The 20795-nt window shown below is 43.5% G+C and overlaps 1 protein-coding gene, 1 long non-coding RNA gene and 1 pseudogene across 2 annotated transcripts in view; 1 reads left to right on the forward strand and 2 right to left on the reverse strand.

Moving 5' to 3' along the window:
• Positions 1 to 3456: 3456 nt before the first annotated feature.
• LOC109562638 (interferon alpha-G-like) lies at positions 3457 to 4065 on the reverse strand. The gene has a single exon (XM_019965667.2). The coding sequence runs from the start codon at positions 4063 to 4065 to the stop codon at positions 3496 to 3498; it is 570 nt and encodes a 189-aa protein (XP_019821226.2). The 3' UTR covers positions 3457 to 3495.
• Positions 4066 to 9596: 5531 nt separating this feature from the next.
• LOC139184446 (interferon tau-11-like) lies at positions 9597 to 10070 on the reverse strand (annotated as a pseudogene).
• Positions 10071 to 14336: 4266 nt separating this feature from the next.
• Positions 14337 to 20795, forward strand: part of LOC109562842 (uncharacterized) — a 30008-nt gene continuing 23549 nt past the window's right edge. Inside the window, exons 1-3 of the long non-coding RNA XR_002181235.2 lie at positions 14337 to 14470; positions 16183 to 16268; positions 20161 to 20284. This is a non-coding gene — a long non-coding RNA (uncharacterized lncRNA). The remainder of the gene's footprint in view (positions 14471 to 16182; positions 16269 to 20160; positions 20285 to 20795) is intronic.

Here is a 20795-nt window from a genome sequence, read left to right on the forward strand (position 1 = left end):
TTAAGTACTTGGAAGGGAGTAGATTGTTCTGCCAGCTAAAAGAAAAGCAGGAGTTTGCTCATTGTCTAGTGGTTAGGATCCAGCACTTTCACTGCTGTGACCTGATTTCAATCCCTGGTTGGGAAGTCCGATCACACAAGCCTCGCTGAAGTCTAAGCTTTTATGAGTGGTTTCTTCCATGAAATATAGTAAAATGATTTTATTAACCCTATGAAAGGTAAGCCCTAGTTTCTATGTATTTTAATCTTTTGCCCTTCTTGTGAGCTTAAGAACAAACAAAAAGCATCTAACAGTTTCTTGCCACATGAGTTCTGATGTTTCTCCTTCAGGATGACAATTAAAACATCTTTCTGCATCAGGTTCTGCAGAATGAAGTCTCTACCCACTGCAGTCCCTGACCTCCAACATGTCCTGATAGGAGTTCAGGGTTGAGATCAGGAAAAAGGCACTCTGTGCTCTGGGGAAACTGACACAACAGGCCTTCTGATAGTTAAATAATTTCTAGAGAAAATTGACTAACCCAATTTTACAACTTCTCATGGGCAGAAAAGCTCTAAAATCTTTCAGAGAGACATCTGTTCCTCCTGATTCTCAGCCACTTTCTCCCAAGGTGTGAGATTATCTGCACGTCACCCCTTCACCACAGTCGCATGCATACTGACCTCCTCTACGTCCGTGGAGCAGTTCCTCAGAGCTGGGGGGAGGCTGTCCTCTGGCCTGTAGTCCTCAGCAAGTCCTCCCAATGAAAAGAACTCTCGGGAGTCATGTTTTGGGGGTTTTTTTTTGGTTGACAAGGACCCCTTCCAAGAGACCTCCTCAGGTAACCTGCTGTTCTCATTCTAAAGGAAGACACCTGCGTTACTCACCTCCAATCCAGCTGGGTCATCCTGGTGTCTACTGATGGAGTTCAGTGAAGAACAGCTACTCTGTTTCCCAACTTCTGGTCAAGATGTGGGTGTTGAGGAGGCCTGTGTGCGACCAAGATGGAAGCGCATGTGTGCTTCCTGGACAGAAGCAGTGAACATTTTTCTCCTTGGCAGGGAGAAATGGGCTTGAATTGTGAAGTAAGTCTCAAGGCCTTGTATAGTTATCTTTTTAAAAAATTTCTAGCTCAACCTATTAAACATCATTAAGTAATACTATAGAACTGACATGAAAAGGTTATTTAGAAAATAATTTATTAATGAAACGATATTTTTAGCAGTAATATCAGAATGTTTTTTACTTTTTTAGGACCCTTATCCTCAGGAAGGTTTCCAAACCTCTCAATGTACTTTACATGTTTCCTGAGGGGCCTCCATGGTGGCTCAGTGGTGAGGATCCCACCTGCCAATAGGACCACATGCAGTCCTAGAGGATGCGCACACTGCAGAACAGCTGAGCCGTGTGCCGCAACTATTGCCCTGTGCTCTAGACCCCAGGACCCCCATTACTGAAGCCAAGTGCACCGGAGCCTGTGCTCCCCAACAAGAGGAGCTACCACAGTGAGAAGCCTGTGCACCACAAGTGGAGAGGACCCACCTTTGCCACAACTAGAGGAAACTCCAGGCAGCAATGAAGACACAGCACAGTGAAAAATGAATAAATAAATAAAATTATTTCAAAAGTCCCTCTGACTTTACATATAGCTACTGAGTGCTGTATGTCCCAACTGGAAAGAAGAGAAAGATGACTGATCCATCAATGTCCTGAAGATTGCCTACATTAAATACATGAATTTCCACAAAGATCTTTGTTGCTTTGAGAAATTGTGTTCTTCCAGTGTGCATGTTACTAACATATGTCCTACAAGGAAAGCTCTGTCCCACTGTTGCTAAATGTATTAAAATCCCTGCCTGTGCCCCTTCTATTCAATCTTGTTTGATCTTTTTTGTCTCTCAGAGATACAAAGACACCATGATGGAATTTAAGAACTTCCCTGGATTGCATTGTCCCCAGGCACCTCTTGCCCTGCTGTGTGATAACTTGCTGGGTCCTAAGGAAGAAACAAGTCTGCAGCTGTGATGGGAGTGGCCCTCGTGCCTTCCAGGACTCTGCAGGCTGCTGTGGTGTGAATGTCAGCCGTGCTGGGGACACAGCTGGTGGCCAGGCATTCGTGCTCTGTCTCTGTGCTCTCAGCATCCGCTTCAGTCTTCTCAGTCTCTGAAAAGGAATGTTGTGGAGAAGCACTTGCCTCGGTGTAGTTCATCTGTGTTGTTCTGTGTCCCGAGGACCCGCTGCTGCTCCACAAACACTTTAAACATCTCTGTTCTCCTTCCAAGTTCTCAAGCTGCTGCTGACTTTCAACTCCAAGTTTCCAGTGCTTTGGGCTTTTCTCAAATGAGATTCCTGAACCAGGTGAGTTCCTCCTGGTGCAACCAGCGCATGGAATAGCCTAGGTAGACGCTCAGAGGAACCCCTGGTGTCTCCACCATTGTTCACTGTGGGGCGGGGTTCCCTCTATTTACTGTGTTTCTCTGGGAGGCTGGACAGTCTGGACCTGCAGTGCTTGGCAGGCAGAGCAGGTGAAGTCTTAGGAGAGTGTCTGACAGATCTAAAACTTTCACTCAAGTTCTGCTTTTAGTTGGTGGTTTGCAGTCATATGGGGAAATTGACAACCAGAAACCGTAATGGAGAAGGACACAGCTGTATAAATGGAGAGGACACTTTCATGCATAGTGAATGAGGAGAGAAATGGGGATTTCTACACTGGGAGGAAGTGAATGACTGTGATATTTGAGTGTAAGGATAAGATATTCACCTCACCTCTCGCCAACTGAATACCATGTCTTCAAGCATACCTACAATTTTTTCCAAGGAAGAAAATTCCACCACAAACAAGAGGCAGAAAATCCTTCACAAGAATTCATCAAATCCTGAAGCATGGATTTTTTTTTTTTTTTGATCGTTGTTGTTAGGTTACTTTTTTTGAAAAAAATCAGAATTACAAAAAGCGTTGGAGTGGTTGTGTTCCCTTCAAGGTCCTCAGAGCAACAAACAACATAGCTAGAGCTAGAGTATTTTTACTTCTAATGTGTAAATCCTAAAGACGGCTCAAGGAATCGTAAAATGCATTTTTTAATCAAGCTGCCATTTGGCTTGGTGTTTCTGTTTTAATGAAAAAACAAAGTAAGTCTTTTACAGTAAGAATTTAATAAAGGAAGAAAAATCATAAACTGACTAAATACAAAAATACACATTTTCCCATAAGTATACATACATAATATTTTATCAACAAAATAATTTAAATATTTATAAATAGTTAAATAAATATTAAAATAAATAAATAAATGTCCAGGTAGTTAAATATGTAGATAGATCAGCTTCGGCATCCGTGAGGAACCAGTGCCTATAGAGTTGAACATGATGTTGCTTAATATTCCTGAAAACATTTGACATATTGATTCAGTTCAGTGTATGATGACAGCAGAAATGAGAGTCTTCCACATGGCAGTGCAGGAGGAAGTGTTGTCTGTTGGTCCATGAGAATCATTTCCGTGTTGAACCAGGTGTGTGTCAGTCCTTTCTCCTGAATCTCTCCTGCAAGTTTGTTGAGGAAGAGAAGGCTCTCATGACTTCTGCTCTGACAACCTCCCAGGCACAAGGGCTGTGTCTCTTCTCTTGCAGATAGAGAGTGAGTCTGTGGAAATATTTCCTCACAGCCAGGCTGGAGTCCTCCTTGAGCAGGGGAGCCCCTCGCAGCCCCTCCTCCTGCCTCAGACAGAATTGCAGGTCAGTGAGCTGCTGATCCAGTGCAGTGCGGAGCTTGTCCAGGAGGCTCTCGTCCCACGTGATGGCCGAGCCCTCTGTGCTGAAGAGCTGGAAGGTGTGCTGGGTCACCTCGTGGAGCACAGAGATGGCTTGAGCCTTCTGCAACTGGCTGCCACCCAGCGCCTCCTGGGGGAATGCGAAGTCATTTCTGTCCTGCAGGCAGGAGGAAGGGGAGACCCTCCTCAGTTGTTGCAGGAGCATCAGGACCCTCCTGTTGGCCAGGCTGTGGGTGTGAGGCAGGTGGCAGCCCAGAGAGCAGATGGCGTTGCAGCTGAGCAGCAGCAGGGCCAGGAGGAAGGACCAGGCTGGGGCCATCGGGGACCTTGCAGATGCTTGTGGCCTGGGGAGGTGGGTGACTCTGAACCTGCTCTCTAGATTCTCTGAAGACCTTCCTTCAGGCCTGTGTCTTAAATAGAAGCCAATGGTTTCCATTTTCTGAAAGTTCCCTCTTATTTTCTACTTTTGTTTTTGCTTTTCAATTTGCACTCTCCAGCGGATTAGGGCAGCATTTCTCAATCATTTTTTTTTTCAAGTTGCCCTTCTTTCTTCTGCCCACAGAGCCTTTTTAGATATTTTTTTCTTAATTGCTCTGCACTGTGAAATTTTGATAACACAGATATACTGTGTATGTATTTTTTTACTCTATGAATATCTTTTCTCTGTACATAGAAAAAGGAGGTGTAAATCTTACTCTTTGTATTCAGTGTAGTTTAGAATTACATAAAATTTTAACCTATAATTTAAATGTAAAAGCTACTGAATTTTATTTTTTCTTTATAAACTCAGTTTTCAGAGTGACTTTTAATGTCATATGTTTACTTTTATAAGTAGGTATGTATCCAATTACACATTGAAATAAAATTTACATAAATACTTTAATAATACCAAGATATAGACATACTTAAATGTCATCAAAGCTGCTCAAATCATTGAATAACTTTAAAATAGTCCTTTAATATTTAAGTATTTATCATTGAATTTTCTTCATGTCAGAAAATAATTTTTAGTTTTACTGCCTGCTAGATATTCATCTGGATATTATCAACATTTTTTCTCTTTAATACTTTGACATGTTGAACCACCTTTGTAGAATTTTGTAAGAAAATATAATATTTTTTGTATTTTATTTACAAATAAATTTTCCATTTTTATTTAATTTCTGGAGCCCAGATCACACTGACCTTCAAACGTAAGCAACATGCATGAGACGGACAACGGTTTCTCAGAAGTACAGAAAGGGCAACTCTCACAATATGACTTGGAGATCAAGCAAATGATGGAAAGTCCTCCCATGAACCATCTAGTCACCTTAGGTTGTAATACTGATCTTGTATACAATTTGATTATATTCCATAAACTCAATCTCAATGCTTCTCTTATGTATGATACACAGGAAAGGCCAAAGACAGAAATAAATACTAAGGGGTTAGATTTTGTTGTATCAGGTTGAGGTTTGACGTGTAATAACTAATCATTGTAATGACAAGATTTGTTCATATTCCAGAAAACTAATGTCTGCATGCGTGGAAGTAGCATTATCCCCAGTGAGAAAACATGATTTAGGAATCACCATCCATGTGAATCTTTCTCTCTGTTCCTTTGCATTAAATTTCAGATTTCCCAAATGACTTTCAAGTTACAATCCAAGTCTATTCTTTTAAATAAAAGGAAACCATCTTTGTAATTAATTCAGAATGCAGAAAAAATTGATTATTTCATGGGAAGATTTAACTTTTGGCTCTGCTCCTGAATTCTTCTGATTTTACAGTGGATTTTATGTTGTCTTGTCCCCTTATGTTCCAAACTTCAAATAAGAGATATGTGACCATCTTTGGCAAATCAGCTCTGTAGTGACTGAACTCTGTCTTCTTCTCTGTGGTATCTTCTGTACCAGGCCCAGTGTAATCACTCAACAAGTTGTTTTCTGGTTATTTATTTACTTATTCACTTCTGGATGCACTGGGTCTTCACTGCTTGCCCGGACTTTCATCAGCTGTGGCAAGTGGGGATCGCTCTTCCTCGCAGTACCCGCTTTACTTGCTGCGCGGTCCTCCTCAGGCTCTAGCGTGCAGGCTTCAGGAGTTGCAGCATGTGGGCTCTAGAGCAGGGTCTCAGTAACAGGGGAGCACTGTCTTAGTTGTTCCGTGGCAGGTGGACACTTCCTGGACCAGGGATTGAATGTGTCTCTCCTGAGGAAAGATTCTTCTTCACTGCACCATCAGGGAAGTCCTCAACAAGTAATTGTAGCTAAAGCAGTTTCTCAGATTTCCTCCTACTACTGGAAGGCATTTACAAATGACCCAGCTATTTTGCTTCATCTGGGCCCTATTTCCTGTAACTATAATAGACAGCGTCTGGTATTTCCACTCTATTCCTGCTGGTACCAGTCATACTGAGCTTTTTGCTAAAACCACTAGGAGTCTCCTTCCTTGAAGGTACGTGTGGTCTGGGGATTCAAGTAGCAAGTGCAACACAGTTTTCAGCCTTTGCCCAGCACTATGTTAAACTCAGGAGGATGCCTCACCCATAATTGTCCTCAACTAGGTCATGATTCCAGAAAACATCTACTTCTACTGCATTGACTGGGCTAAAGCTTTTGACCTTGTGAATCACAACAAACTGTGGAATATGCTTCAAGAGAGAGGAATACCAGGCCACCTTACCTGCCTCCTGAGAAACCTGTATGCAGGGCAAGAAGCAACAGTTAGAACCAGACATGGAACAAAAGACTGCTTCCAAACTGGGAAAAGAGTACACCAAGACTGTATACTGTCACCCTGCTTATTTAACTTATATCCAGAGTACATCATGTGAGATGCCACGCTGGATGAAGCAGAAACTGGAATCAAGATTGCCAGGAGAAATACCAATAACCTCAGATATGCAGATGACATCACCCTTAAGGCAGAAAGGGAAGAGGAGCTAAAGAGCCTCTTGATGAAAGTGAAAGAGGAGAGTGAAAAAGCTGGCTGAAAACTTAAAACATTCAAAAAATTAAGAACTTGGCTTCCTGTACCATAGCTTCATGGCAAATAGATGGGGAAACAAAGGAAAGAGTGACAGACTTTATTTTCTTGGGCTCCAAAATCACTGCAGATGGTAACTGCAGACATGAAATTAAAAGACACTTGCTCTTTGGAGGAAAAGCTATGGCCAATCTAGACAGCATATTAAAAAGCAGAGCTGTTACTTGGACCTAAAGGTCTGTATGGTCAAAGCTATGGTTTTTCTAGTAGTCATGTATGGATGTGAGAGCTGGACCAGAAAGCTGAGTGCCAAAGAATTGATGCTTTTGAACTGTGGCATTGGAGAAGACTCTTGAGAGTCCCTTGGATTGCAAGGAAAACAAACCTGTCCATCCTGAAGGAAATTAGTCCTCAATATGCACTGGAAGGACTGATGCTGAAATTTCAATTCTTTGGCCACCTGATGCGAAGAACTGACTCATTGGAAAAGACCCTGATGCTGGAAATGATTGAAGGCAGGAGGAGAAGGGGACAACAGAGGATAAGATGGTTGGATGGCATCACTGACTCAATGGACATGAGTTTAAGCAAGCTCCAGGAGTTGGTGATGAACAGGGAAGCCTGGTGTGCTGCGGTTCAGGGGTCATAAAGAGTCACCAATGACTGAATGACTGAACTGAACTGAGGTCCTGACAGAAAAGAACTTGCTGGGTGTCATACGCAGAGCCATGTATCTGAACTCAAACTCTCCTTGATGCTCATAGTGCACAGCAATGAGCAGGCAGTTTACCACAGTACTCTCTGGTGGATCTTTACCGATATGGCAATTACTACTACATTGACCTGAGATACTTCAGAGACTCCTCACAAGGAATGATGAATGATCACGTCCATGCTCTATTTTATTCCATTGCATGGCTGGTGAGCTTCATTTTAGATTGGTTTCCAGTTTTTGACATGTAATAATTAAAGCCTTACAACAGGTTGAAAATCTAGAGTTTGGATCTGAATCCCTGGTCTCCTTATTTTGCCTACTAACCTGCTCATTCTTTTTTGCTCAGTGTGACTATTTTCTTCCTTCTACATGCCAAGCATGTAGACTTTAAAGACCTTTATGTTCTGAATGGTTAGGACCCCACCAAAGTCATATCATGAGGTCGTAAACCCCAAAGTAATGATATCAGGTGACAGACCTTCTGGGAAGCGATTAGGGTGTGAGGATGGAGGCCTCACAAAAGGAAATAATGCCCTTATAAAAGAGGTGGATAAAAACTAGTCCCTCTCCTGCCCTGTGATGATACGAGAGAACTCTGCAGTGTGAGACCTGAAGCAGGCTCTGACCACGACTGGACCAAGCTGACACACAGTTCTTGGATATCCAGACTCGAGAACTAACTTTGAGTAATACATTTCTGGTCTTTGCAAACTACCTAGTCTATGCTATTTTGTATACATGCCCTGTTTTATCCTCAGAATACCTCCAGAGTCTGTAAAATTTCTGAAGGGAGAGAAATTATCTTACTGAACACCATTTCCTAGACGTCTAGTCTGGGCTCTAACATTTCTTGAGCTCAATCAGTATTCAAGTAACATCAGTTCATAAGGATGGTAATGATAGGAGAAACAATAAACCCAATATCTATTAGATATATATGATGTGAGAACACAATGATTTAGAGATTCTTCATGTTTCTACAAGGGAAGATATGATGAAATATTGTGTGAGATACTTTTTAAAGATCATTTGCAGAAATATTTTCTTCAAGTTTGCATTTTCAATATTTGGAAGGTATGGTGAGTGGGGGACTCAGTGTCCACTTTTCGTTCAGTGATTCTCAAGTGCTTGCAAGGGGCTGCCTGATCACTCTTTCCTTGTCTCCCTCAGGCAGCAAGGAAACACTCTGTCTACACTTGCAGATGTTTTCCTCATTGGCCTATGCCTTTGGGACTCAACCTGAATGCTTCTTTCAAATTGTCTATGATCCTGTGAACTCTGAGTGACAGCTCTGTCATCTTCCCCAAGCTGAAACTGTGAAATAAGAGTTTAAATTAGACTGTGTACAAGCAAGAACATTGGTTTTCTCCTTGCACACCCACCCAGAGCTCCATTAGGACAAATAGTGCAAAAATGAAAAAATGGTCTTGTGCACTGAACTTGTCTCCTGTCTTAATCATCCAATTATTTCCAAATTTCCTTGCAATGAGACTCCCATGAGGATAAGCCTGGGCCGGGTAATGTGAGCAGAAGTGCTGTTACCCCCGTGTAGTCCTGGCCCTTGGAAACACCCCATGTGATCCACTAATCTTTTCCCTTTGCCTTCAAGGAGAATAGACTCAAGTACTACAGACAAAATAGAAGTCACGTGTTAATGATGGAAAAATTGCAAGACAAGGGGACCCATTTCCCTGACTCACTTTTTGGAGAAGAGCAAACTAGAAGATTCACCTGATCAAGAAGGCCTGCATTGTGCTCTTCAAAGAAGGAAAGAACGGTTTCCATTAGAATCAAATTCCTGACACTTTTCTGTTTACCTCTTACAGAGGCTAAACATTAGGCTAACTGACAAATACCTTTAACAACATACTCTCCTAAAAACTTCCATAAAAAAGTAAACTTCAGATGTTGAAAATAGTAAATACCCCCAAATACATAAAGATCTTTTACATTATGTTATAAAATCGTTTATTTAAGAAAAGAGACTTTGTTTTTATGTCTAAATGTTTTTGTAAAACTATGATTTTTATTTCAGATATTTTTCAGCTTGTAAGCAAACAGAAGTCCAGATCCCTTTGGAGAGTTAAGAAAACAACAACCTGATTGAGTAGAGAGTTGTCACAAGTATAATTTTCATTTTATCTGTTGACTTTTCTTGAGGATTCTTACATGAGGGAAAGGCACTTTTCAATTTCCACTCTGACAATCTCCCAGGCACAGGAGCTGTATTCCTTTCCCTTCAGGTAGAAATGGATTCCTCAGAAATACTCCCAGACAGTAATTTCCAAATCGGGAAAATCCAGAGTCACTTCTTCCAGCTGTTCCAGGCTCTGACCCAGGCTGGAGAGTAGTTTGTCGAGGAGGGTGTTGTTCCAAGTAGCATAGCTACTCTCCATGGTAAAGAGGTTGAAGATCTGCTGGAACATCAATTGGTGATAACAAGTGCCTTGAGTCATCTGGATTGGGCTGATATTCTCTCTTTTCCAAGGAAACTTGAAGTCATGTCTGTGCTCTAGGCATGACTGGGAGGGGATCGTTTTCATCTGTCTCAAATGTATGAAGATTTCTTTGTTGTCAAGAGGACAAGCAGGGATGGAGCAGAACATCACTCCTGCCACTAGCAAATAGATCTTGGCCATAGGGAGTTTCCGTGATTCACTGGAAGGCCAACAGGGGGCGCGCGGACACCACTAATCAGTGAGCGAAAGGTTTCTTGGCCAGGTTCTGGGAGAACGGTTCTCTAGGAAGCCGCAAGAAGGCGGGAGGATGACTTCTTACCGGTTTTCTTAGAGTTTTGCTAGTTCTGAGACTTCGTTTCAGCGGGTTTGGCAGCCAGAGAGGAAGAGCATCGCTGCTCAGAGACCAAGCTGGTGCGCCTTTAATAGTGCACTAAGGAACTTTCAGCAGCAAGAAACTTTGGTTTCCGAACCCTCGCCAGAGGCATTTTTGTGCCCGGAACCTTGCGTCTTCTGCTTTCCCCTGAGGTTTTTTTTTTTTGTGCTTTCTTCTCGCCCAGAAACTTGAGCGAGGTCTTTCTTTCATGGTGACTCAGACGGTAAAGAATTGGCCTGCAATGTGGGAGACCTGGGTTCGATCCCTGGTTTGGGAAGGTCCCCTGGAGCAAGAAATAGCACCCACTCCAGCGTTCTTGCCTGGGGAATCCCCATGGACAGAGAAGTCTGGTGGGCTACAATCCATGGAGATTTCAGAGTCGGATAGAACTGAGCAACTTGGCACGTCGTTACAAAGAAAATACTTTTACTAAGGGGTTTGAGGCAGAGAAACAGAGCGAGTTAGGGCCGATTTTACAGATTCCGCCTCGTTTCTGGCGCGATGAAGGGGCAGCTCAGGGAATGGGGAACTTGGCGGCGGCGATGGGACGACTGGACCGTGTTGGGGACGCCCTGGAGGTGAGTCGGAGTGCGGTCCCCACCCGGGCCGAGGACGGGGGAGCTATGCGCCCCTGGAGATGCTTTGGGACTTTCAGGGTGTCTTTTAAGGTATCGGCCTTGAGGTGGGGGAGTAAGTATTAATTAACTGAAAAGTGGGACTATTAAAACACTCATAGCACTGTATTTATATATATATATAAGAATTTATTAATATTTAGATACAATTAATACTAATCGTATTTAACTTGTTTAAAATGTTTATATTTTGAATTATTTTAATGAATATATTTAAATATTTGCTATATGGTATTAAGCAATCGTGAACCGTGAACTTCCAGATGCTCAAGCTGGTTTTAGAAAAGACAGAGGAACCAGAGTTCAAATTGCCAACATCCGCTGGATCATCGAAAAAGCAAGAGAGTTCCAGAAAAACATCTATTTCTGCTTTATTGACTATGTCAAAGCCTTTGTCTGTGTGGATCACAATAAACTGTGGACAATTCTGAAAGAGATGGGAATACCAGACCACCTGACCTGCCTCTTGAGAAACCTATATGCAGGTCAGGAAGCAACAGTTAGAACTGGACATGGAAAAACAGACTGGCTCAAAATAGGAAAAGGAGTCCATCAAGGCTGTATATTGTCACCCTGCTTATTTCACTTATATGCAGAGTACATCATGAGAAACACTGGACTGGAAGAAGCACAAGCTGAACTCAAGATTGCCGGGAGAAATATCAATAACCTCAGATATGCAGATGACACCACCCTTATGGCAGAAAGTGAAGAGGAACTCAAAAGCCTCTTGATGAAAGTGAAAGAGGAGAGTGAAAAAGTTGGCTTAAAACTCAACATTCAGAAAACGAAGATCATGGCATCTGGTCCCATTACTTCATGGGAAATAGATGGGGAAACAGTGTCAGACTTTATCTTTGAGGGCTCCAAAATCACTGCAGATGGTGATTGCAGCCATGAAATTAAAAGACGCTTACTCCTTGGAAGGAAAGTTATGACAAACCTAGATAGCATATTGGAAAGCCGAGACATTACTTTGCCAACAAAGGTCCATGTAGTCAAGGCTATGGTTTTTCCAGTGGTCATGTATGGATGTGAGAGTTGGACTGTGAAGAAAGCTGAGTGCCAAAGAATTGATGCTTTTGAGCTGTGGTGTTGGAGAAGACTCTTGAGAGTCCCTTGGACTGCAAGGAGATCCAACCAGTCCATTCTAAAGGAGATCAGCCCTGGGTGTTCTTTGGAAGGAATGATGCTAAAGCTGAAACTCCAGTACTTTGGCCACCTCATGTGAAGAGTTGACTCATTGGAAAAGACTCTGATGCTGGGAGGGATTGGGGGCAGGAGGAAAAGGGGACGACAGAGGATGAGATGGCTGGATGGCATCACCGACTTGATGGACTTGAGTTTGAGTGAACTCTGGGAGTTGGTGATGGACAGGGAGGCCTGGAGTGCTGCGATTCATGGGGTCACAAAGAATCGATCACGACTGAGGGACTGAACTGAACTGAACTGACTGACATTTCATACTTAAGAAAAGTCCTTTCTTAGTTTACCGGAATACTAACCCAAGAAATAGCTTTAGAAGTCCTGTTGCCATCTTCCCTGGATGAAAGTATAGGAATGTCCCCTTTCTTGTCATCCTCTCCCCTGTCTCGTTACATTGTATAACTGATTTCCTGATCTCTTTAACCCTTAAAAAAAACTTTGTCTGAAAATAATATTACCAGAGGTGGTCTGAGACTAACTGAGGATGAGGTAAGGGACAGTTTATCTCATTTGTATTCTTCACAGAGCAGCCATGGTTTTTTTTTGTTGTTGTTTGTTTGTTTTGTTTTTTGTGGGTTTTTTTTTTTTTTTTTTTGACAATTTTCTGAGGTGCTGGTTCTCTGCAAAAGGATTCAAGTGCTGTAAGATTTTTTTCCAGAATGTTCCAGGCACTTCTCTAAGACTAGAATCTTGGGCTCTGGTTCTTCACAATCCTATGGGCAGCCCGCTCTCCTAGAGTTTGCACTGCACTCAACGTGCAGACCCCTGACAGTGTTAAGGGCCTTACAGTCAGAGCTTCTCCTGTTTGAACTGAGAATGGACTAAGGACCTTACTGTTGGTTATATTGATATGAAAGGCTACTATCATTCATTAAGTTCAGATTCTCGGCCTGTAATTTGCAAACTTTATATTTGATGAACATGATATCCTCTGTGACCACTACTGAAGTTGTCTTGGTTTTTTAGAAGAGGAAGTGAAAGTTTGATGTCAGTTACACTCAGGAGTCCCAGATTGTCTGAAAGTAGAGCTTTCTGCTGCTCCCAGTCCCTCCTCTTCATCAGCTTTGAGTACTGGCCCTCAGATGCTCTGACCTCCTTCTGCCTCATTCCTCTCATCCTGCCTCCGATGTCCTCACCCCTGCTCCCAGAAGGGCAGCCACCATCCCTGCCTGACTGTCCTGGAATCCACATGGTCAGATATTTATGCAGTCAGCACACTTTGGTGACAGAATGAAGAGAATTGTATGAATTAACCCACGTTCAATATTATGCAATTATTATCTGTAGACCATCAGAAAATGAGAGCTATGGTCCTGTAAATAATTGTGGAAGAATTCAAACCTTATGTATTAGATCTTAAAAAGGAAATACAGAGAGTTGTGGCTAGATATATTTTGGTGCGGAAACTCCAGTACTTTGGCCACCTCATGCCAAGAGTTGACTCATTGGAAAAGCCTCTGATGCTTGGAGGGATTAGGGGCAGGAGGAGAAGGGGACAACAGAGGATGAGATGGCTAGATGGAATCACTAACTCGATGGAAGTGAGTCTGAGTGAACTCTGGGAGTTGGTGATGGACAGGGAGGCCTGGCGTGCTGCGATTCATGGGGTCGCGAAAAGTCGGACACGACTGAGCGGAACTGAACTGAAAAACTGTCAAAATAGAGTACGGGGTCACACCTCTTAAGTTTTTTTATTAGACTTAAATAAGAGAGTTAGATTGAGCTTTGGGTTTTATTTCAACCTGAGTTGACTCATTCAGATGCATACATCATGTTGGACTGAGACTTTTCCATGAGTGTATTTCATTTCCAGTGTAATAACACAAAAGAAGCATCGAAGTTGTGACATTCTCTGATGCCAGAAATAGACAGGGAAAGTTTTTAGGTGCAAACAAAAATGAGAAAAGTGCCGAAAATGACAATTCTGGCCTAATTAAGCATCTCATTTGCAGGAAGTTCCTCAGAGCAGCTGGATAAATATGCAGCATAATCAACACCCCCCCGGGGGGGGGGGGGGGCTGCCAACCCCTTCACAACAAGAACAACAAGACAAGATGTTCTCCAGCCCTGGAGAATGGTGATCATCACCATTGCCATCCTCTGAGAGACCAGGAATCCCCAAACTCAGCGCTTTAGTGAAATTGAGTCGCAGGCATACAACTCAACAAGGCTCTGAAAACTGCCCTCGCTGCGCCCCAGCGGCCGGGAGGGGGCGCCCGAACTCGCCATAACGCACTAACGACAGCGCCCACCCCGCGCGACCCGCCTCCAGTGACGCGAACTGGAGCGCCTGATCAACCCGGAGATCCCGGGAGCCCGGGCGAGGCGCCGCCGGGGCTTAGGGAGCGCGTGGGGCCGTGGGAACCGTGAGTAAACTTCGTTTTCCCACCCGACTGCCCAGGGGAACTTTGCCGCGGCTTCGCTCAGAGCCTTGCATTTTCTGCGTCCACCCTCCCCTTCCTGGGAGGACATTTTGGCCAGACCGGTTTACACCGGTGCCTGTTTATGCTACGATTGATGGCTGGAAATCAGAGCATGCTGTGATGTGTTTTCAGATTAAGGATTATTTCTGGGAGAAAGGGGAAAGACATCTCCAATCTGGAGATGAATATTATTACAATGATTTTATTAAATTTTAATGATTAATTTGGCTTCCCTGGTGGCTGAGCGGTAAAGAGTCGGCCTGCAATGCAGGAGACCCGGGTTCTATCTCTGGGTTGGGAAGTTCCCCTGGAGAAGGGAATGGCTACCCTCTCCAGTATTCTTCACTGGACAATCCCATGGACAGACGAGCCTGGTGGGCTGCAGTCCATGGGGTCGCAAACAGCTGGACAGGACTGAGAGACGAACACTTTCACTTGGGGCTTCCCTGGTAACTCATAAAGAATCCTACGGCCTTATAGTAGTTAAAAAGTGTTAAAACGTGTGTGTATTAAAATTCAGATTATTTTAACTTTAAACATTTTATTTATACCCAAACCAGAATTTGTTATAATTTACTGACCTTTTGAAGACAAATTGAACAATAATTTTGTCAGAATTAAGTTCAGTTCAGTTGCTCAGTTGTGTCCAACTCTTTGCAACCCCATGAATCACAGCACGCCAGGCCTCCCTGTCCATCACCAACTCCCGGAGTTTACTCAAACTTATGTCCATCGAGTCGGTGATGCCATCCAGCCATCTCATCCTCTGTCGTCCCCTTCTCCTCCTGCCCCCAATCCCTCCCAGCATCAGAGTCTTTTCCAATGAGTCGACTCTTCGCATGAGGTGGCCAAAATACTGGAGTTTCAGCTTTAGCATCATTCCTTCCAAAGAAATCCCAGGGCTGATCTCCTTTAGAATGGACTGGTTGGATCTTCTTGCAGTCCAAGGGACTCTCAAGAGTCTTCTCCAACACCACAGTTCAAAAGCATCAATTCTTTGGCAGTCAGCTTTCTTCACAGTCCAACTCTCACATCCATACATGACCACTGGAAAAACCATAGCCTTGACTAGACAGACCTTTGTTGGCAAAGTAATGTCTCTGCTTTTGAATATACTATCTAGGTTGGTCATAACTTTCCTTCCAAGGAGTAAGCGTCTTTTAATTTCATGGCTGCAATCACCATCTGCAGTGATTGTGGAGCCCTCAAAAATAAAGTCTGACACTGTTTCCACTGTTTCCCCATCTATTTCCCATGAAGTAATGGGACCAGATGCCATGATCTTCGTTTTCTGAATGTTGAGCTTTAAGCCAACTTTTTCACTCTCCTCTTTCACTTTCATCAAGAGGCTTTTTAGTTCTTCTTCACTTTCGAATTACTTCTTTGCTTATCTCACTTTCAGTCAAGAGAATTATCTTAATTTAATTTAGGTTGCTGAAAGTTTTGGAGAGACAGCATATGAATTTCTGATTCATATTAGTTCTTTTCTCCATCTCATGCATAATGTATTTCCAAATTATAGGACATATTTTTCTTGTCCCCTAGTTGCAATTACAATTCTATGGCAGTCCAGTGTTTTGATATCTTTTTTTGACAACAGTGTTAACCATCTTGTTGGCACATTTTTATGGGGCTGTCTTTTTTTCTTTTGACAGGATCAAAGTTTTCATCAAGTTCTTCTGTATGTATTGAGACTGAAAAGTGACCGAAACTTTTCATTATAAAAGCTTCAGTATCTCAGGTAAACACATCACACCACTTTTTACCAATATTATGTGAAAAGTGTCCAATTATTTAACAAGGACATTTAGATTTCTTTGCTGAGTAATATATAGAATGCATGAAATTTGTCACAATTTAACTTTGTGCCACAAGCCCCTCCCAGCACCCCCTCCCCCCCACTTGTACACCTCTTAGACTTTTTAAGTTGTGGGGCCAGATCTTGTCTTTATTTATAATTTTTATATATTGTTCATCAAGACTTTTATTATTAATTTTAATTTTTTTAAATATTGCACTAATGTATATTTTTTCCACATTACTAAGTCACTTGTCACCTCCTCTCTGTATTTGAGGCAACTTTCTAACTTGCCTAAACCTAATCCCAACACTGGGAGGAATTTTTGATGTGAAGTGTTGTGAAAATTATGTCTGAAAATCTGGAAACATCCCCTTCTCCCATCCCTTACTGTATTTTTTCCTTACAAGTTATCTTTGTCTTTATAATATTGTTTTACCTATACTGTCACCAGAGGTAGTCTGAAGTTAAGTGAAATGAACATTGGAATTATTTGTATCATTTATTTATATATTTCATAGAGTAGTTTTGATCTGCCAAACAACTTGCTAAGATTTAGGGGCTCCAGAAAAAGCTTCAAGAATGCTGTGCGATTTCTTCTCTGTGCTAGACACAGCCTTAGCATCAGAGCCTGGGCACTGCTCCTTCATATGCCTGCAGACATCCCTTTGTCCAGGAGCCCCCATCAGAGATGCTAACTTCTCTGATCCTTAAGTTTAAAAACATCTGAAAAAAGCATCAAGTAGCCAGTTAAACTATATCACACCCCAAATACAAAATTAGGACAATCTATGTGAACTTCCCTGAAAAGATTTCCATGATAAATATATAGAAATAAACTGTACAGTGTTACCTTTGGTATAATTATATAAAAGCATATCCAAAAAGAATATTGATCCTATAGAGACAGTTTGAGATGCCAGCCCCTCAACTTTAGTGGACAGGGGCCTTGTTGAGGTCTCCCTGGGCCAGTCTTGATATTTCCATGGCACTGGGACTCGGGGGCATGGGGTTGGGTGATTCTGGACAGTGTTATTTGCCAAGTCTATGTGGCAACTCTAACCAGGCCAGGCCTTAAATTTGTGTAAAGTGCTTGCCTATTTATTCTGTTCTTCACAACTACATTATTAGGATATATGAATATTCCCCAGTTAGTAGATGAGACTTGGGGATTGTATGCAGTTTTCTGTGTTAAATATCATTACCATGGTTATCTCCATGGACCTGCAGCAGAGAAGGGAGGTGCCTGCTCCAGCAGGCCCAGACCACAAGCAGCCCTTTGAAGAAGGCTGCTTCTGTGCTGAGGCTGAGGCTGAGGCTAAGCACAGGGGTGTTGAGATTCCAAGGCTTCCCCTGGGTGGAGTGGCTTCAGAGGCTGCGGAGCTGAGCCCTGGCTGCAGAGCCGTGATAGAGGAACTGAGAGCAGCAGCCCCCTGACTGGGGGCACGGCAGGCTTCCCCATGTGTCCAGAGAGCTGTGCCTGAACCTCATCTATAAGGCCGAGTCTCCAGCACTTGTCTTCCAGAAGCCACAGAGGCAGAGCATGGTTCCTGAGGAGAAAGCTGTGGTGGCCTCTGGTAGACAGCCTGAGGGAGCATCCCTCAGAGTCTGGTCCTTTCTGGGGGCTCTGTCCCAGGACATGCTGTGGGGGCCCTCCCTCCAGCAAGCCCCCTCATTCCTCATTAATTTCCCAAATGCCTCTTGAGTACCAAGTAAATCCTAAGCGCCTGACACTGGTAATAGAGCGGTGATGCATGTTCTGGAAGAAAATAGATAATTCAGCTAGAAGTCACAACATAGATAAAATGTACGTGCCTGCGGCAATAAAAGCACCTTCCCAGCTGGAAACTCAAAGAAGGACTGCCGTCTGGGAAACTTCTATCACTCTAACGGAAGGAGGACGGAGAAGAAAGGTGGTAAATGTTTTTGATTTTGGTGACAAAAAAGTTCTCTTCTAGTGGCTTTTACTTCCTTTATGAAATGGCATCCAGCACATCTGAGATTGGGGGGATGGAAGTTTGTCAAAGAGGAGAATGTTTGAAATTGTTTGTGAAGAATAAGAGAGTTGATGGTGGAACCAATGATATAAGCTCCAAAAAACCAGGGAGCCTTATCACTGTGTTCACTTACGTAGCCTAGGCGCACCTGTGTGTGCTCGCTGCATCATGCCTCACTCTCTGTGACCCGTGGACTGTAGCCCACCAGGCTCCTCTGTCCATGGGATTTTGCAGGCAAGAATACTGGAGTGGGTTGCTTCTCCAGGGGGTCTTCCTGACCCAGGGATGGAACCCGCATCTTCTGCATTGGCAGGCAGATTCTTCATCACTACACCATCTGGGAAGCCTTCAGTGCACACAGAAGGAACTTACCAAAGATATAGGGTGAATGAAATTATGAATTCCATGTAGTACTGGAGAGGCCCATTAGTCGTCGACCATAGAGCTATGGTAGCATGATATACTCGTTTGCCTGATTTTATCTAATAGGTCTCCACTGCGTACTTGACATCAGGTGTGGAAGAGGCAGAGGGTTTGACTTCTGCCAGACAGGAGTGATGACACAAGGGTGACGTGAGGGCCTGAAAAATGTTGCTCAACTGATGGACCAGGAAGTCCGCTCTGTTAATTTCCAGGAGCTGCCATAACAAAATGCCACAGTCTGGATGGCTTAGACAACAGAGAATTATTTTCTCACGGTTCTGGAGGCTAGAAATCCAAGCTTGAGGCCTAGGCAGATTTGGTTTCTCCGGAGGCCTGTCTTCCTGGCTTGCAGATGGCTGCCTTCTTGCTGTGTCCTCACATGGCCTTTTCTCTGTGTGTACCCATCCCTGGTCTCTCTTCCTTTTATGAGGACACCAGGGAGACACCAGGTGGTCCAGTTGTTAGGACTCTGCACTTCCACTTCAAGGGGCATGGGTTCAGTCCCTGGTAGGGGGACTAAGATCCAGCAGGGGTGAGAGAGGTGGGGAGATACTAGTCATATTGGATTAGGACCCCACCCTAAGGGTCTCATTTTAACTTAATCACCTCTTTAAAGGCCTTACCTCCAAATCCCATTGCATTCTTAGGTACTGGATGTTGAGACTTTAATAAACAAATGTGTATGGAGTACACATTTCAGCCCATAACATCTACGTGGAGAGAGAGAACAGATCAGAGGCTGGTGATGAAGAAGAAGAAACTAAAGACCCACAGACTGTAATTCCTTGACTAATTGGCTGCTGGAGGGCAATCTAGACAATTTGGAGAAACTGAAGGTGGAGGTCAGAGGGTGGGATGCTAGGCTGTATTAGTGTATGACTTCAAATTGCAGACCAGCTCCTAAGGAAAAGCAAAGATCTGTGAGTCAGGTGTAACTTGTCATGTGACCCACGGCCAGCCATGGGCACTCTAAGCCACCGCCTCTCTTGGTGAGTAGTCTTCGTCAATAGGAGCAAAACGAAGGTCACTGTCCTGAGACACTTCTCCTCCAAGTTCCCTAGTCCTGTGTCTTCTGCATGTGTGGTTACTCATCTTGTCCGAACTTCAAGTTAGAAGAATCAGATTGTTTTTGAATGAATGAGAAGTGTTATTAATTGTATAATAAAAAAGCAGGTAGTAAATCTCCCCAGGCTTTAATTGCTCTGTGTGAACTTATCTGTAGGCAATAAAGGCTGATTCTCACAGCTGAGATCTGGGAGCCAAGGCAGCTGAAGAGATTGGTGTAGCTACACTGACCCCGACCTCCTCTCTCCTCCAGGTGGAAATGGCACCACAGGTAGCTCAGTGGCTCTGTTTTCTATCTCATGGGGACTACTTTTAGGTGACTCCACTTCTTTGTGGCTCTTCTTTTTCAGCCATCATGCCACTCTGCCCTTCAGTGGTGTTAACCCAGATCATATGGATGGAGAGGGATGTGGAAAGTCTTTAGAATCTTTGGTCACCTTGGCTTCAGTGGGTTGAGTAGTGTGTGTGTCCAAGGTAAGCCCAGAAAAATTGAACTCTTGTCATAAATTGCAGAACCACCTGTGGTGCATGTGCTTTCTGTGTCCTGAAGAAGATATCCCATGACTGTATAAAGCATATAACTAACTATCCCAGCTGGTGCATGCTAAGTCACTTCAGTCATGTCTGACTCTGCAACCCTATGGGCTGTAGCCTGTCAGGCTCCTCTGTCCATGGGATTCTCAAGGCAAGAATAGTGGAGTGAACCCAGGTCTCTTATGTCTCCTGCATTGGCAGGCGGGTTCTTTACCACTAACACTACCTGGGAAGCCCACGGTCTCTTATGTCTCCTGCGTTGGCAGGTGGGTCCTTTACTGCTAATGCCAACTGGGAAGCCCACAGAGGACACTTCAACCCTGATTGGCCAGGTGTTGGCATTGAGTACAAGATCCTGCACGATATCAGAAAGAATGGCTTTAAGGAAGGCCAAAAAGGAGTTTGGGAGGCCTTAGAACAGTCCTGATTGTGCTCAAAGGCTGGCTTTCCC

This window comes from Bos indicus, chromosome 8, assembly GCF_029378745.1.
Source record: "Bos indicus isolate NIAB-ARS_2022 breed Sahiwal x Tharparkar chromosome 8, NIAB-ARS_B.indTharparkar_mat_pri_1.0, whole genome shotgun sequence".
Taxonomy (NCBI): Eukaryota; Metazoa; Chordata; class Mammalia; order Artiodactyla; family Bovidae; genus Bos; species Bos indicus.

Bases quoted from the DNA above. Each gene is read 5' to 3' on its own strand.
- LOC109562638 (XM_019965667.2), bottom strand. From the start codon at position 4,065: ATGGCCCCAGCCTGGTCCTTCCTCCTGGCCCTGCTGCTGCTCAGCTGC.